The sequence below is a fragment of the Mirounga angustirostris genome, unplaced genomic scaffold (assembly GCF_029215605.1).
Source record: "Mirounga angustirostris isolate CCGP_5_RB_7025 unplaced genomic scaffold, mMirAng1.0.hap1 SCAF_3, whole genome shotgun sequence".
NCBI lineage: Eukaryota > Metazoa > Chordata > Mammalia > Carnivora > Phocidae > Mirounga > Mirounga angustirostris.
In genome coordinates this window covers 57,682,286-57,701,989 of record NW_026991711.1, presented here as the reverse complement: position 1 = coordinate 57,701,989, position 19,704 = coordinate 57,682,286, and the positions used below count along the sequence as shown (strand labels likewise).

Here is a 19,704-nt window from a genome sequence, read left to right as displayed (position 1 = left end):
GTAGATCTGAGCTGGCATAAGAAGTAAACACTAACTTGAAGATAGGTCAAAAGAGATTATGTTGAATGAAGAACGAAGAGGAGAAAAAAAGAAAAATGAAGAGGTTCACAGAAATGTGGTATACCAAAAAATATACCAATACATGTGTAATGTGAGTACCAGAAAGAGAGCTGGGGATGGGGGTGGGGAGTGGAAAGAGCAGAAAAAATATTTAAAGAATTAGCTGAAAACTTCCCAAATCTGATGAAAAACATTAATCTACACATCCAAAAAATATAAACTCCAAGTAGGATGCATATAAAGAAATCCACACCAGATATATCACAGTAAAACTGTTTAAAGACAAAGCTCATGATAAAATGCTATCATACAGTGAAAGATAGTTGCATTCAATATAAATCTGTGCTCATATGGTAGCCACAAGCACTTGCAGCTACTGAACACCTAAAATGTGGCTAGTGCAAATGTTGTTGTGCTATAAATGTAAATTACACACCAAAGTATTCAAAAGTACTTAGTATGAGAAAAAGAATGTGAAATATTTCATTAATAACTTTTGTATTAGTTTCATGTTCTTATTAAAATATAACTCATATAACATAAAATTAATTTTAAAGTGTATAAATCCAGTAATTTTTAGTATATTTACTTTGTTTTACAACCATTACTATCTAATTCCAGATATTTCCATCACCCCCATAACAAACCCCATACCTATCAGCAGTACTCCCCATGCCTGGCAATCACTATACATTCTGTCTTGGACTTTTGTGTACTTTATATGGACTTTTATGTCTAGCTTCTTTCACTTAGCTTAATGCTTTCAAGGTTCATCCATGTTATAGTATATAATAGTATTTTATTCCCGTTTATGAATAATAATCCACTTTTTGGCTATTATGAATAATGTTGCTATGAACATCAGCGCACAAATTTTTGTGTGAATGATACGTGTTGAAATATTTGGGGATATATGGGTTAAATAAAATGTTAAAATTAATTTCACTTGTTTCAACTTTTTGTCATGTAGCTACCAGAATATTTAAAATTCATGGCTTACATTATTATATTTCTCTGTGACAGCATTAATGAAGCTAAAAATAACTTTAAAAGCTACCATTTATCAGCCATCAAAAAGAATGAAATTTTGCCAATTGCAATGACATGGTTGGAGCTAGAGAGTATTATGCTAAGCAGAATACGTCAGTCAGAGAAAGACAAACACCATATGATTTCACTCATATGTGGAATTTAAGAAACAAAACAGATGAACATAGGGGAAGGGAAATAAAAAAAAAGAGAGGGAAGCAAATCATATGAGACTCAACGATAGAGAGCAAACAGAGGGTTGCTGGAGGGGTGGGGGGTGGGGGATGGGCTAGATGGATGATGGGCACTTGTGATGAGCACTGGGTGTTACATATAAGTGATGAATCACTAAATTCTACCAATAGGAAACCAATATTATACTACATGTTAACTAACTAGAATTTAAATAAAAACTTAAAAAACTACCGTTTATTATACACTTAGTATGTGCTAGAAGGTGAGCTAACCAGTAACACTGTCTTACTTAATTCTCACAATTACCCTACAAGGAAAGTATTACTGGCTATATTTTAGATTGAAATTGAGGTTGAGAGAGGTTAAGTAACTTTTCCTAGCTCACACAGTCAGTAAATGACTAAAGTAATATTCATACTTAGATCTGTTTAGCTTTTTTAAAGTGACCATAATCACTATGGCATATTGCCATATATATATATATATATATACACACACACACACACACACACATACAGTCTGCTCTGAAATAAACAGGCTTTGATATCACAGTTAATTTTCCTAATTGCTCTTCAGTAAAAGGTACAAATAAGATACAAAAAACTCTGCCAATCCACTTTAAGGCCAATAAACACTAAATTATCTAATATATCTAGTTAATAAAAATTCTAAATCCCTTTTACAAAGGCCTGAGTGATCTTTTAAGGTGAGATCTGACTGTCATTCCCAGCTTAAAACCCTGCAATGACTCCATTGTCTGCTGGGCAAAGTCCAAGCTCACTATCGGTCTGATCCCTTCCTACCTTTCAGCTATCAGTACACCATGCTACTGCTTTGCCTTTGGACGCATGTTAATCACTCTGCCTGGGAAGCGCAGTCCCAGTTCCTACACATTTTGCTTGGTGAATTTATCCTTAAACCTGTTCAGACATTGCCTTCTCCTATAGTTTTTACTTGATCAAAAGTACCCCATAACTACCCTTCTTGCCCTTAAACATACACAATATTTTGCCCACTATGAAATTTCTACTTCCCACATATAATCCTCTACAATACAGCATCACATGCATCATTGCACTTTTTTTATTAAAAAATATAATTTAGTTACTACATTTACTATAATCATAGTATCATTAGATTTTGTATCCCCAGCACCTAACTTATAGCTGAGTACTAACAGCCACTTAGTTAATGCTTGTTGTAGTTTCTTAATTTATTTGCAGTAAACAGCTGATAGCTAGCCTAAAGTTTCTTTTTTTTTTTTTAAGATTTTATTTATTTATTTGAGAGAGAGAATGAGAGAGAGAGAGAGAGAGCATGAGAGGGGGAGGGTCAGAGGGAGGAGCAGACTCCCTGCCGAGCAGGGAGCCCGATGCGGGACTCGATCCTGGGACTCCAGGATCATGACCTGAGCTGAAGGCAGTCGCTTAACCAACTGAGCCACCCAGGTGCCCATAGCCTAAGGTTTCTTAAAGAATATTCTACAAACACTATTTCCAGAAGTTAATTGATGTTAAATACATATAAACATATATTAGTAGTCTAATCATTTAGGAAACGATAAACTCAACAGATTCAACATGTTTTATTATACAGGACTTTTAAGAACCCTGGGTTGTGAATGTACAGTCTGACTCTTTAAGGTGGGTATAGTATGTAAATTTTCCCAAACTGGGCCAGAAATTTTTTTGTTTTATAAACATTCCTGGAGGGGCACCTGGCTGGCTCAGTTGGTAGAACATGTGGCTCTTGATCTCTGGGTAAAGAGTTCAAGCCCCACGTTGGGTATAGAGCTTACTTAAGAAAAACAAAAAACAAAACGAAAACATTTGTGGAAAGTTTACTATGTTTATTATAGGTTCTGGACTCAGCATTGCCTGCATTATCTCATTTAATACATTAAAAAACGTAACAGGGTAGGCACCATTATCAATTCGTTTGTACTCTAGAAATTGAAGCACTGAAGTTGGGTAACTCACTTGTCCAAGATCACACAGTACATGTTGGAGCCCAGAGTAGAATACAAATCTGTCTGACTCAAAAGATTCCATTCTCTTCAACATTAAACTGTACCAGAGCCTCTCTTTTTTGGTAGGGCATCATACCAGACTACTACTGTAGAGAAAATTTTTGTGAACTCTGACCTTGAACCCTACTTACTAATCTGAAACAGCCAGTGTTTTACAAAAACTGGCCTAAAGGAAAAACATAGGGCCTGGGAGGTAGGAAGAACTCAAATACTTCAGAATTATCCATATAATATTCCACTTTCTAACTTTCCTTTCTAACTTCCTTTAGCCCCCACAAGAATCATAAATACAATGTATCACTAGAAGGTATGAAGGGTAAAGGAAAGAGGTAAAACAGAAATAAATATCCAAATAGATTTCTGATCTCAGATAGTGAAGCAAAAAACCTAGAAGTATCTAATTAAAATTATTATAGCAGGAAAAAAAATCAGGACTGCACTCCAAATCATTCTCACTAAAATTCTGTATCTAGAAATAACCTGATAATTATAGATTTTGAGGTACTAGTCTTTACAGAATAGATTTTTTTTTAAACATTGACCTAGAGAAGTTTTTGCTTAATTTATTATACCGGTAACACATCCTCTTTAGAAATGCAAGTTACTCATACAAAACCTTGGTTAACATTTTGGTACTTCTTTTTCAGCTACTATCATTCAGTACATTAGTGTTAATACATAACTTCATTCAATACATACAACTTCTTTCTGCAGTTATAATCACAGTATATCCTGCTTTATTTATTTAACATTAGAAGCATTTTTCTCATATTGTTTTATTCCTCATCAAATTTTATATTTACTTAATATTAGAAGCATTTTTGCATATTGTTAATATTCCTTAGCAAATTTTATTTTACATTTATAATATTTAGTGTTTAGATATTTATATCTTACTCTTTATTTCAGTCATGCATAAATAGGTTGTTTCCAGCTTTTCGTTGGCTTAAATAATATTGTGATAAAAATTTCTAAAGCTTTTTTGTATTTAAGATAACGTTCTTAGGATAAGTTCCAAGATATGAGTTAAAAGGCCATAAACAACTTTAAGGGACAGAAGCATTCAGAAAAGTCCCAGTTAGGTTAAAAAAGAAAAAAAAAAGAAAAAATTATATATACCATATATAATTTACATAAAATATCCAAAAGAAAGAAATATTCTAAATATGAAAACTAGTTATCTCCAGTATTAAAATTTAGGGTGATTCATATTTTATTTATGCTCTTCTGTGTTTTCCAAGTGCTTTATAGTCTACATTCCTTATACAAATTTTTATTATAATAAAAAAAAATCCCTTTTTTCTTGTGCAAATAGATTTTACTCTATTCAAGAAAAGACAAAAGAAAATAATGATGGCCAATGCAACCTTATTACAATTAAAAACGAGGAGCAAGAAAAATTCCTTTAAAAGCCATAGGCCAATCTTGATTTTTCTCTCCACTTTTCTTATCCTCTATCACACCTCTGAAGTTTTAGTGACATACCAACCAAAAAGAAGGAAAGGGAAAACAGAAGCATCCTTCTGAGAAGATGCTTCTTTCCAGCACTATCTCCATACTCATTCTCCCCAAAATACTCTTCCCTCTCCCTTTACAACTATTTGTTTAGCTAAAATATTAACTTTCATATATTCTCACCAAGTGAAATGAGCCCCACAATGAACAGAGTAACAGCCACATGCCAGATGTGGCATTTTACCAGTGGCAGTGGCGACGTGGATGAAAAGTGCATTAAAAACCCAAGTTTATCTGAATTTCATCTTTCTCCCAGTTAAAAGGAATGAAAAGTCTCCGTTTACACCACTGAGAATACAAATCATAGCTTGGTAGTATAGGTCATGTACACCTTGTACTACCAGTATGTTTTTCTCTTTCTAAACTAAATAACACCATTAGGAAGAAGCTTAAATTTAGGTCACTCTTCCACTGAGAACTGAAAGTCTCTGGCAGAGAAGACTAAAGTCTTAAAGTTTGTTAAAACAAATGAGAAATATGAAAGGACAGTATAACAATTCTGGAGGAAACATTCATAATGCATATGACTGAATAAAAAAGAAAGCTAAGAACCTATAAAAAAAAAAACTAACAGCAAAGGGGACAAATCTACGGGGTAATACCTAATAACTTTACTAAATATAGTTCCCAGATGGAATCTAATCATCACCAGTAACATGCAAAACTGGGGTGTAATCCTAATAAAATTTTTACTTTACCTTTCTAATTTGCTGTAGAGTGCACACAATACATTATACTTCTTTAACAGTCTTGACATAGCATTATCAACTTTGGTACTGGTATCAATTTCTTTTAGTAAATCAAAGAATTTGCAGACACTACAAAGAAAGGAATAGAAAAAATTGAATCTGTAACTGAAAAAATTCATTTTATTTCATTTTCAAAGCATAGACATTTCAATTCAAAAGTTTATTAGCTCTATACCAAATCACTATTATATTCTTTGGAAGGAATTACTTTTTGCATTTTATTAGTTTGAAGAGTAAAAATCAACTAGCTTCAACCTACAGCCCTATATGTATATACCTATGCCTACATCTATTTATACCAAAAAAAGGGTTGTTATGATAGACATATACATACATATTTATTTCTGCACCTACCTATATGTTTTGAAAACTGTAAGTTCACATCCATTTATCCAATTCCAACATAAAACCACATGGTTTATTCTAATGTTTCCCTTTTCAAATTTATAACTCTTCTTTGATAGTGAGAAAGCTGGGATCCACTTATCTTTATTTACTCACTTAGTCAATCGCCCTGCATGTAACTACCTTCCATGTCCAAAGTTACCCACTCTCCCACATGGGCACTCTCCTCTCCTGCTCAGAATGACTCCCCATCCTAGACTGCCCTGACCCCTCCACATAGACATCTTCTTCACCCTAGTAGGGTTCTGACTCCCCAGCCCAGACTGCACTCGCTTCACATGTGGTCTGGCTACCCACACACCCGGCTTGATCTCTGACACTGCACACCAAGCAGCCCATATCAGGACCCTCACCCCCAACTACATCCAGGTGAATACCCACTTGGGCTCTAACATCCTTCTCTGCACCCCATGCTCTCTCCTACCACAGATGCACATACCTACTTTCTTCACCCACCAATGGTTTTAGACTGAATTGTTGGGGAAGGGAAAAGAAAAACTGATTAAAATGTTTAGGTTGTTTAAATAATGACTTTAAATTATTCTTTATTGTTTTCTATTAAAAAATTAATCTATTTGAAATATTCATACATTTTTCACTAATAAAAAAATAGGGCACTAAACATAGCAATCATCAACTGCACCTCACACACTCATTTCTAATCAAGTTTGTCTAAGGAATTATACCAAAGCAGCTAAATGAACTCAAGGGTAGTCACAAGACCCACCCATACACTCTCCAGCAACTGAGTTAAGGCTTCATTCTAAAAAATGGGCTGGACCACTCAGACATTCATCTCAAGAACCCTAAAAATAAAAGCTTCAGCTAATGAGCAGCGAACAAAGAACCCAAGAGAAGGTCATTAAAGCACTTGTGACATAGAAGGGACTGGGGCAGCCATGACAAGCTACATGGAACAGCAAATAAAGAAGTAGAAATGATATGGAGTAGATGATCATGATGCTGCTCACAAGAGAAAAGAGAATGGAGTAAATGTCTAGATACCTTCAGAGAAAAATAAATCAACCCCAGAAAAGCATTTATTCAAGAAGCACACTCAGTTCCAGTTTTTATGAGATAATATAGCAATACCTATGGAGCACCATGGAAACTGAATTGTTACTACAAAGTCACCTTTTTCTAGGGGTAACTTAAGTGAGTCTCTATTCCTTCTGCAGCCCTCCTCTGAAGGAAAGAAGAGAAGAGGGAAGGCTACAGAGATGAAAAGCAGGCATAAAGAGCCATAATTAAGACACACAAATCTAAAATAACTACTTATTCTACAGCAGTGCTCCATGGATTGATATGTTTTGTTATCTGTCCACAATTAAATAAATATAGAAATTGAGAGTAAGCATATAAAAACTTTTATGGCAATTTAACACTAATTTTATGGTGCTGAATATAATAATAAAAAGTTTGGTCCTGCGGTTAGTATAATTTTTTTTCTTTCATTTTTCTAATACTTAATTTATATTATATATTTTTTAAATGTCAGTCCATGACTTATTGAAAAAAAAGTCCTTTACCAGGGCACATTTAAGCAGCAGTGGTCTAGATACCATTCCTGGATAGTTATTAGAACAAAGAGATGACCTAAGAAAAAGTTGTAACAAATAAACTATTATATTTATTGTAGGGAGATTATTTATGACATGCCCAATTATAAGTGTTGCTCCATTCAGGAAAAAAGTTTAGGAAAAGCTTTGCCAGGAAAATTCTTTCATCTTGGAGATAAAAGATTTAATAGCCTTTCTGTCATATTTATTTAGTAGTCTATAAATAGCTTTATAACACTGTATTGCAGCCATCTGTTTAATTTTATCTTCCCACTGGAATGAATTTTTGAGCTCAGAGACTATTTCTCACCTCTGTATCATTAGAACCTAGCACAGTATCACAGAGCCTAACAACTGTTTTTCTTTCCTTTCTTTTTTTTTTTTGCAGGGGAAGGGCAAGGAGGGGTGGTCTACAGAAGGAAAGAGATCAAGACCTCATCAATACCTATGGTTAAGTTACAAGCACTGTTTCTATAAACTACTTACTTTTCCATTCGTTATAAGTTATTTAATTCTCGTAATTCTATAAAATAGCTAATAATTTTCATTTCACAGATGAGGAAACTGAAACTTAATAAAGCTAAGCAATCTGCTCTAGGTCATATAGCTTGTAAAACAACAGAGACCTATTAAACCCACTCTATCTTAACTGAAACATTCATATCCTTTTCAATCCTCTAGGCCACTGAAACATCTACTGCATGAATGTATAAATTAATGTAGAAATTTACTTACATAATTTTCAGCTATATAAAAACTATTTTGACTTAGTAATTTTATGAATAAAATAAAACTGAAATCTCTGAGAGGTAAACCAATTCTAATTTGATAGGTTAAAATATGAATATACAAGGTCTTTGTTTCCACATTTTATTTAGAGGTAGTAAGAAAAAGAGTTACTGAAAAATGCAGCAATTTAATTTATCTCATATAAATAAAATACTAATTATGTTTAATTCTAGATGATTTTATCCAAGAAGAAATATATACTACTACCTTTCTAGTAAAATTATTTACTGTTAGTAAATAATTACTAACATAATTACTGTTTGTAAATATGCTGCAAATGAAATGACTGGATGTCCCACAAAGCTGTTCAAGATAAAGTTCAGGAGTTATTGGAAACAAATTAGTAAATTCTTCTTATAAGCTTATAAGCTCAACAACAAACAATTATTGGAGTAATTATGGAAACTCAGCTGAATATACAGTCTCAAAAAATATATAATTATGCATGTATTATATGAAGCAATCTTAAACATTAATAAATGTTAACTAAATTCCTTTAAGATAGACTCACACCACTTTCATAAAAATTTTAATCTAAATAAGCCTACTTTATAAACCCTTGCTCTTTTTGTCCACTTTATCAACAGCTACAATTGAGAAAGTTCTAGAAAGTGGGAGACATGATGAAAAATTTCCCAGGACACAAACTCTACATTCTTGAGAAACTATAACATAAATACACATTCATTAAGGCTCCAAGAGAGAAGGACAGTTCACTGTTTGACCTAAGTCCTTTAAAAGTTTTATTTAATTTTAGCATTTCTCACTAGTTCTCTAAAGTCTATTAAGAGGAAAGTTCAGAAATACTTTTCTTTGATGGCAGAGGCCTATATTGATATAATAAATTTTACCTGGTTTCTATGTTTTTCTGTAGCTCAGTAAAAGTGAATGGCATCTCATCTAGGTCAACTGCTGCAATAAAGATACAGATTCCCCATAGCTCCTTTTTCCTTTGAACATAACCTTCCTGGGTACAAAAAAAAAAAAGATTCAAATATTTCATTAATCATTCACATACTAGATACATATTAAAATTGTATTATATGATAATATTTTTCTTATTCAACATAAACTTGTTTTTAAATCCTTATGATGGCATATACTTGAGAGCATTTAATTCTACACTAATCAAAAACACTTAAATTTTATATTGTAAGTAAAAAAAAATTACTAGAAAGATCAAAAAGTTAAATTACAACTTACTGTGAAAAATTTAGGGGTCAGTCAGTTCTCTGAAGTAAATACTTTCATTTTTAAATAATCCAATGTCATCAGAACCAACTTAAAGGATTTTCGAGTCCATAACATAAATTGTTTTTAAAAAAAACAAGGCTACTTTCTTACATGATTATCCTCCTTTTGCCCTGGTTCACTCTTGTTTTTTAAAGACATTTATTTTTAGAGAGAGAGAAAGAGAGAGAAAGCTCACGTGTGTATGCACGTGAGCAGGGGGAGGAGCAGAGGGAGAGCGAGAGCGAATCCTCAAGCAGACTCCCTGCTGATTGCAGAGCCTGACCTGGACTTAATCCCAGGACCCTGAGATCATGACCTGAGCCAAAATCAAGAGTCGACTGCTTAACTCACTGAGTCACACCTAGGCACCCCTGATTCACTCATTTTTTCATCAGTCTATGGACTCAAGTATTTTTTAACCTTGTGAAATTCGTATCCCTCAGTGCCATAATTGCCTTCTTTGTGAGGTGGAAATAATAATACATATCTCACTTGGTAAGAATTAAATGAGATTATACATATAAGGCCCTTAGCATAATGCCTGACATATAATTAGTACTTGATGAGTGATGGCCATGATTATCATTAGAATATTTTTTCATTATCATTAGAATACCTTTTCCCCTAAAAATATGTATTAATTTCTAGATATGTAAGTTTTGTAGGTAAAATTTGATTACATTAAGTTGAAAACAAAAGACACCAAATTATCTGATATTCTATTACAAAACTTGGACTATTTGCTTACTCTTAGTTGGAGGTTACAATAGAGCTGAGAAGTATGTGATGCAAATTTACATTGTTTTGAAATCTCAGTTATATACAAGCTTTAAGAAAAGAATTATTCTGGGGTTCCTGGGAGGCTCAGTCAGTTAAGCGGCCAACTCTTGGTTTCGGCTCAGGTCATGATGTCAGGGTCTGCACTCAGCAGGATTCTCTCTCTCTCTCTCTCTCTGCGCCGCACCCCCCCCCCCAGCTCACAATCTCTCTCTCAAATAAATAAATCTTCTAAAAATTATTCTGGATTATCAAATTTTTAAAAGATTTTTATTTGTTTATTTGTCAGAGAGAGAGAGCACAAGCAGGGGGAGTGGCAGGCAGAGGGAGAAGCAGGCTCCCCATCAAGCAAGGAGCCCAATGTGGGGCTCAATCCCAGGACCCTGGGATCATGACCTGAGCCTAAGGCAAACGCTTAACCAACTGAGCCACCCAGGCGTCCCTGGATTATCAAATTTTACTGATAATAAAAAGTTTATCATTATCCAACTCTAAACTTTTCCATGATTTTAGCTACATGGAAAATAAATATTTTTTATTAAGTTTTTATTTTAATTCCAGTATAGCTAACATACAATGTTATATTACTTTCAGGTATACAATATAGTGATTCAACACTTCCATACATCACCCTGTGCTAATCACGACAAGCGCACTCCTTAATCTCCGTCACCTATTTCACCCATCCCTCCACCCACCTCCCCTCTGGTAGCCATCAGTTTGTTCTCTTTAGTTAAGGGTGTGTTTCTTGGTTGTCTCTCTTTTTTTCCTTTGCCTGTTTGTTTTGTTTCTTAAATTCCACAATATGCAGAAATCTGTTGCATTTCTATACAAATCTTTTAAAACTTACAACTATACATCCACTAAAATGATTAAATTAAAAAGACTGACAATATCAAAGGTTAGTGAGGATGTAGAGCAAGGAATATTCAAACATTGCTGGTGAACATGTAAAATGGTACAACCATTCTGAAAAACAAGTTTGGCCAGTTCTTATAAAGTTAAGTATATACTTTCCATAACACTTAGCAATACCACTCCCAGATATTTATACCCAAAAGAAATGGAAGCTTTGTACATGAATATTAATAGCAGTTTCAATCATAAAAACCAAAAACTAGAAACAACCCAATATCCAAAAACAGGTGAACAGATAAACTCTGGTATGTCCATACAATGGAATGTTATTCAAGAATAAAAAGGGAAAGTACTAATAAACACAACATAGAGAAATCTCAAAATTATTTCATGGAGAAAAAGAAGCCAGAGAAAACAGGGTATATCCTGTGTACTGTGTGATTCCTCTCCTACAAAATTCTAGAAAAGGCAAAATTAATCTTTAATGGCAAAAAGTAGATCAGTGGCTGTCTAGGGACAGGAATGGAGGTATATGGGGAATGACTACAAAGGAGGAGAAAACTTTCTGGAGTAACCAAAAATTTCTATATCTTAATTAATGGTGGTAATTGCATGGTTGAATGCATTTGTTAAAACTTATTGACCTATTCATTCAAAATTGGTTGACTTTAGTGTCCGTAAAATATGCTTCAATAAATTTGATTTTTGAAACCATATTATATATTTATTATTTCTGAAAATGAACAAAGTATACATAGCTTGATTGTTATAATGACTAGTAAGTATATTATATTTTAATAAAATGAACATCGACTTTTGTATGTTTATATTAATATGGTCAATTTCTCAGAAACTAAGAGGTAAAAGGTTGTTTGTCCCTATAATAAATAGCCCCCACACTACATTACTTTTTGAATTTTTGTGCTTATTTCGTATGTTTTTGGTTTGCTTCCTTGCTCACAGGCTATCACCTGTTAAACCTAACTGCTCTCAATGTGTCTACTTTCAGGAACTATAGCATTTTTTTTTTTAACTGTTTTAAAGGTTGAGAAAGGAAGTAACTAAAGTTATTAAAATGGAGAACATTGCTTATTCATATTTTAAAAACAACAGATTTTATTAGGACATAGTGAACACAGTTCAACACAAGCTCATTTGAAATGATAAAATGCCTAAATGAAATGTTGTATAAATAGGTTCTGATTTTTAAGGACCTAAGGAAATTTCCTATGAGCAAAATGTATGACCGTTATTTCAGATGATTTATAAAGCTTGCTATTTTTGCTGTTGTTGTTCTAGCTGCATTCCAATTAACTCTTTTTTGGATAAAGTGCTTTTTCTTCTTGATACACATTTATCTATGAAAGAAAAATAAATGTTCCTTCTAAACTTCAGCCTACTAAGTATTAAATATGTCAGAGGGAACCAGGTTACAGATGAGATCAACCGGATTATTCATTTACAAGCAAATATTTTTATGTATCTATGGAAAGGAAATGATCAGTTTCCAACTAGGAGAGTCCTAGAAGTAGACTTTCTAGACACACACACACACATACAGGAACGGCTTGTAGTTTAGTTATAACCGATAACATTGACTTGGTCTGATCTTATACCTGGTTGCCACCAAGATTTGCTAGATGGAAAAAATTTACAAAACCAGAAAGATTAGAATCAACTATAAAATCCTACTCTATAATACTCTGTTCACTTTTTAAAACAGCAGATTTTATTAGGACATAGACAACACAATTTAACACAAAGTCATTTGATATGATAAATGCTTAAATGAAAAACATCAGTCTAATCACTAAAATACACTAATTTAAAAATCATCTTTGGGCGCCTGGGTGGCTCAGTTGGTTAAGCGACTGCCTTCGGCTCAGGTCATGATCCTGGAGTCCCGGGATCGAGTCCCGCATCGGGCTCCCTGCTCAGCGGGGGGTCTGCTTCTCCCTCTGACCCTCTTCCCTCTCGTGCTCTCTCTCATTCTCTCTCTCAAATAAATAAATAAAATTTTTTAAAAAAAATCATCTTTATTTTCATACAGGCTTCTTTGTACCTTCCTCTGTTTTTTTAACACTTTCCAAAATTTGAGATCTCTAATAATTTTTCAAGAAATACTCATTATACAACTGTCATGGTTATGACTCTGGGGAATACAGTGGTGAAAACAAAAACAAAAACAAAAATACCGTATCTTCCTGGAACTTACACTCTTTTATTTAAGAACATGGATTTTGGTGTCAAATACTCAAGAGTTTGAATACATTCTCGAGTTGTGTTAACTGTGGGCAACTTGTTTAAATCCAATTAAACCTCAGTTTCTACTAAAATAGGAATGACAATAATAGTGTCTAATCCTAGAATCACCACAAAAATTAGCAGTGAGGATGCTCTTAAGTAATCAGCTTGGTGCCTGGCATTGTACCTACTGAATCAGAATTAATTAGCAGCAGTAGCACTACTATTATCAGTGAATCTAGCGCTCATTCCACTACACCATAGCTGTCTCAGCGCCTCTCACTGTCTGATCGTCTCCCTACCATAAATATCCATCCTTGGGAATGAAGGATTTGTGTGTGTGTGTTTAGGAAATCAGGTCTATTGACCCCCAGTCCCAGGCAATCACTGATCTGATTTTAATGCCTTTTCCAGAATGTCATACCAATGGAATCATATGGTCTGTAGTCTTTTTTGTCAGGCTTCTTTCACTTAGCATAATGTTTGGGAGGATTCATCTATACTATTATATCTATTAGTATTTATTCCGTTTAATTTCTGAATGTACTCCATTGTATGAATATACCACAATTTGTTTATCCATTCTAACAGTTGAATACACTGCTATAAATAATGCTACTACCCCTAACCCTAAATATCCAAGTACAGGTCTTTAAATAAATGTAGGTTTTCATTTCTTGGGCAAATACCTAGTTGGGGAATAGCTAAGTTCTATGTTAAAAGTCAGTTTAAGTTTATAAAAAACTAACAAACTGTTATTCCAATGTTTGTTGCTTGTTTTCTAGCCATCCTAATAGGTGTGTAGTGGTACATTTTCCCACGGACTAATGACATTGACTATTTTTTCAAATCTTACTTAACATCTGTGTCCTTTCCAATCTTTTGTCACTTTTCTATTCAGTTGTTTGTCTTATTAAGCTGTAAGAATTATTCATACATTCTGGATTCAAATTCTTTGACAGGTGTTTTGCAAAAATTTTCACCTCGTGTGTGACTTGTTTTTTTACTTTCTCAAACAATATATTTCAAAAAGCATAAGTTTTTCATTTTAATGAAGCTCAATTTATTTTTTTTCTTTTATGGATCATGCTTTCAGTGGTATGATCTTTGAAATCTCTGCTTAACCAAAGGTCACAAAGATTTCCTATGTCATCTTCTACAAGTTTAGGTCTCTAATTCGAGGTAATTTTTATAAGTGGTGCAAGCAAGGTAGGCATCAAAGTTCATTTATTGTACATGAATATCCATCCAGTTGCTCCAACATCACTTGTTGAAAGGAACATCCTTCCTGCACTGAATTACCTTCAAATCTGTGTGTACAAAGACTGAGCATATATGTGTGGATTCTATTTCTGGATCCTCTGATCTGCTCCACTGACTGGCCTTTCTTTTCACCAATACTACAATATCTTGATTAATGTGGTTTTATATGTTTTGTTCTTTTTTAGTTTGGTTCAGGATTTTTCAATCTGAAAAGGTCACCTGATTCACCTCTCATTGTGCAGATTAAGAAATTAAAGACTAGAACTGAGACTTGCACAATACAGCCAGTCAATGCCACAGACCTAAAACCCAAGTTTCCTAACACTCAATTTAGTATTGCTCCATTTCTTCCAGAATATTTCTTTATTACATTTCTACATTGATGTTCCTAACATTTTCACTATTGAAATCCTTAGTCTCATCGCCCCACCAACAGTTCTGTATTCTGAACTATTTTACTATTCTTTATTCTTAATTTCTATTTTATTGAGAAGCTTAAAGAATCACAATACTTAAAGCCTCAACATTCTTCTCCACATCAAATACTTTCTAATTACCATATCTTGCAGTCTTCTTTAAAATGTCTCTGCATCCTCATCTCTAAATTTGTCTTCTCTTCTGATTTTTACAAATGGACATTCTCCTCCTCTCAAATTAACAACTCTAATGCCTTTCTACCTCCGATTTTCAATCTCACTGCCTCTCATCTCCTTCAAGACCTGGCGGCTTATTCATTACTCTCTCTATCTTTTGTAACTTCTCTAACAGTTTCCCTTCTAAAAGCTTCTTTCTCTTTACAAATAAGCCTGTATCACCTTAAAAACAAAAAATAACCTATATTTCTATCTCTGGACCTTATCAAGCTACTATCCTCCCTCCACATACAAACCTTTCATTTACTCACGATTCACACACACACACACACCATATACACTCTCACAGGACATACATAGTACACCCACTGAACACATACTCTCAGTATTATACTGAGGCTATTCTCTATCTAGGTCTTCAAAGATCTCTTCTTAACAAACTAAATGGCCTTTTTTGGGTTTCAGCCACAAAGACCTCTAAGTAGCATTTGACACTATTGCAATGAAACTTTTTCCCTTAGCTTTTAAAACACTCTAATATCCTCATTCTCATTTCTTTCTTTCTCACAACTTTTTCAGTGTTTCCTAATGCCAAAGACTTTTTTCCACCACATTGTTTTTCTCGGCAATCTCATTTACTTCCACAGCAACCCCTACCACCTCTATACAAATGATTAGCGTATCTTATCCTGCTTTCCAGCCCTGATTGTTTTCTCAAGATCCACAGCTTTTCTTTTCTTTTTTTTTTTTTTTAAGGTTTTTTATTTATTTATGTCAGAGAGAGAGAGAGCACAGCAGGGGGACTGGCAGGCAGAGGGAGAAGCAGGCTCCCCACTGAGCAAGGAGCCCGATGTGGGACTCGATCTCAGGACCCTGAGATCATGACCTGAGCCAAAGGCAGACGCTTAACTGACTGAGCCACCCAGGCATCCCCACAGCTTATTTTCCAATGGCAATTTACAACCTAAAATCTGTAACCGATGTGTTTTCTTAAAAACTTAGTTGAGAATTATGAAAAGGGCTTAGAAGAGGACCTTAAAAATGGTTAAAACAGAGAAAAATTATTTGTACCCAGCCAAAAGAATTACCAAAAAGAAATGGTAAAACATGAAGAAAATAAATGGGCAAGGACAAGAACAAGCACTCTGCAAAAGAAAAAATGGTCCTTTCTAACAAACATATTTTGAAAAGACTGAACCTCAAAATAGTACCAACTGAAAGACATTTTGATAATATGCATGAAGATCCTTAAGAGTTCAGTTTTATATCTAAGAATTTATACAACGAAAATATCTGGAGAGTTGAATCAAGATTTAGTGTAATAAATCGCCAGAGGCAAGGGAAACAAAAGCAAAACTGAACTACTGGAACTACATCTAAATAAAAAAGCTCCTGCACAGTGCAGGAAACAATCAACAAAACTAAAAGGCAGCCTATGGAATGAGAGAAGATATTTGCAAACAACATATCTGATGAAGGGTTAGTATCTAAAATCTATAAAGAACTTACTAAACTCGACATCCAAAAACCAAATAATCCAGTTAAAAAATGGGCAGAAGACACGAATGACACTTTTCCAAAGAAGACATCCAGATGGCTAACAGACACATGAAAAGATGCCCAACATCACTCATCCTCAGGAAAATACAAACCAAAACTATGATGAGATACACACCTGTCAGAATGGCTAAAATCAACAACACAAGAAACAATAGGTGTTGGTGAGGATGCAGAGAAAGGGGAAACCTCTTGCACTGTTTGTGGGAATTTAACTGGTGTAGCCACTCTGGAAAACAGCATGGAGGTTCCCCCCAAATTAAAAATAGAACTACCCTATGAGCCAGTAATTGCCCTACTAGTTATTTACCCGAAGGATACAAAAATACAGATTCGAAGGGGTACATGCACCCTGATGTTTATAGCAGCATTATTAACAGTAGCCAAACTATGGAGAGCCCAAATGTCCATCAACTGATGAATGGATAAAGATGTGGTGTGTGTATACAAACACAAACACACACACACACACTGGAATATTATTCAGCCATCAAAAAGAATGAAATCTTGCCATTTGTGACAACATGGATGGAGCTAGAGTGCATTATGCTAAGCGAAATCAGTCAGAGAAAGACAAACACCACATGATCTCACTCATATGTGGATTTTAAGAAAGAAAACAGATGAACGTATTGGAAGGGAGAAAAAAGGAGACTGGGAAACAAACGGTAAGAGACTCTTAACAACTATAGAGAACCAACAGGGTTGATGGAGGGAGGTGGGTGGGAATGGGCTAGATGGGTGATAGGTATTAAAGAGGGCACTTGTGGGGCGCCTGGGTGGCTCAGTCGGTTAAGCGGCTGCCTTCGGCTCAGGTCATGGTCCCAGGGTCCTGGGGTCGAGCCCCGCATCGGGCTCCCTGCTCAGTGGAGAGCCTGCTTCTCCCTTTCCCTCTGCCTGCAGCTCTGCCTACTTGTCCCATCTCTCTGTCAAATAAATAAATTAAAAAAAAAAATCTTTAAAGAGGGCACTTGTTGTGATGAGCACTGGGTGTTGTATGTAAGTGAATCACTGAATTCTACTCCTGAAAGGAATATTGCACTGTATATTAAATAACTAAAATTTAAATAAAAATTACAAAAAACAGATTTAGTGTAATAGAGTTTAAAGAATTATTTGTAAGAGCAAAATCAGTGGGGAAAACCTAAATATCTTGAAGTAGAATATTTAAGTAAATTGTGATGCAGCTCTATCACACAATGATATAAAACCCTTAAAATATTTCAAAGATTATAAGGACATGGGAAAATATCAAAGATATGTTAAGAGAAAAAAAAAACCACCAAAATACAAAATTCTGAGTATATTTTGATCACAATTGGGTGAAATTTTTTAAAAAGAGAAAGCAAAAACATATCAAAATGTTAATATCTCTATGTGGTAGGATTACAAATGGTTTTCTTTTTCTTCATTAATCCTAGATACATTTTCTTAAAATTCCTTACAATTATAGTAGGAAAAGTCAATCAATAAATAAAAAAGTGCTAGGGGCACCTGGGTGGCTCTGTCTGTTAAGCATCTGCCTTCGGCTCAGGTCATGATCTCAGGGTCCTGGGATCGAGCCCCACATCAGGCTCCCTGCTCAGAGGGGTGCCTGCTTCTCCCTCTGCCTCTGCCTGCTGCTCTGCCTACTTGTGATTCCTCTCTCTCTCTGTCTGTCAAATAAATAAATAAAATCTTTTAAAATAAATAAATAAGTGCTAAATTTATACAAAGCAATAAAGAGAAATATTAGGAATACTAATGAGAAAAATCTTAAAGATATTAAAACATTAATTACATATATTATAGTTTAAATCAAAATCTACAATCAACACTTGAAGAGGCTACATATTAAGGTAGCATTTAGGTTAGTTCACTTGAACCACCCTAATGATAACCCCCAATTGATGACATGTATTTGCTGCTTTAAAATGCGCTAACTTACAGAAGAGCTCCACCATGTGGTAACACAAATCATCTTGGAGGCTTCCGAAAATTACCTTACCTATCATAACTCAACATTAATTTAAATTCAATTTTAGAAGTTTAAAATACTAGCCATGACCAAGATGAAAATAACCATAAGAAATATGCTTTTGGGTGCCTGGGTGGCTCAGTCAGTTAAGCATCTAACTTCGGCTCAGGTCATGATCTCAGCTCCTGAGATCAGGGGGGTTTAGGCTCACACTCAGCAGGGAGTCTGCTACTCCCTCTTCTTCTGCCCATCCCCCTGCTACAGTGTGCTCGTGCCTTCTCTCTCTCTCTCTCTCAAAGAAAGAAATGAAATATTTTGTAAAAAAGAAATATGCTTTCTAACTCACGGTCAGTAGGACACATCCTTACTCTTGACTCACAGGATTGTAATGAGTGATTAACAATACGGTTACAAATTAAATGTATTATAGGAATATATTAGAGGAATAGAGGGGATAAGAGCTGTCTTTATCTTCTACTCTTGGATTTCCTCCCTCACCAAGGTTATATGTAGGAACCAAAGGGATAACAGACTAATGTGTCAGAAAATCCCACTTCCCTCACTTGTGTAATATTGGCTGATAGCAGTTAGTGTTAAAAACATTCTTTGATGTACTCAGAAGAAGTAAAAGTCAAGAGTGGCATAGCCAAGAAAAGGAATACAAAAGCTAAGCTTACTTGTACTCAATCACATTTTTGATACAACACACAGGAGTAACCAACAGGTGAATCAGCCATACAGTTACTCAATGTCCTTGTGAGGAGAGAGTTGACTCCACTACTAGAAAAATAAGTACCTTGCAAGTTCAGATTTACCTGGCCCACTGTACAAGAGATGGGGCTCCCTCCCTTAAGAACTTCTACACAACTCAGTGGGTAGGAATATCTAAACA

The 19,704-nt window shown here is 34.6% G+C and overlaps 1 protein-coding gene across 1 annotated transcript in view; it reads right to left on the bottom strand.

Moving 5' to 3' along the window:
• RB1 (RB transcriptional corepressor 1) overlaps positions 1 to 19,704 on the bottom strand; it is a 162,846-nt gene that overhangs the window by 122,448 nt on the left and 20,694 nt on the right. The window contains exons 3-4 of the mRNA XM_045869438.3: positions 9,182 to 9,297; positions 5,527 to 5,646 (exon numbers count right to left, since the gene is read on the bottom strand). Of these exons, the coding sequence (XP_045725394.2) occupies positions 5,527 to 5,646; positions 9,182 to 9,297 (236 nt within the window). The remainder of the gene's footprint in view (positions 1 to 5,526; positions 5,647 to 9,181; positions 9,298 to 19,704) is intronic.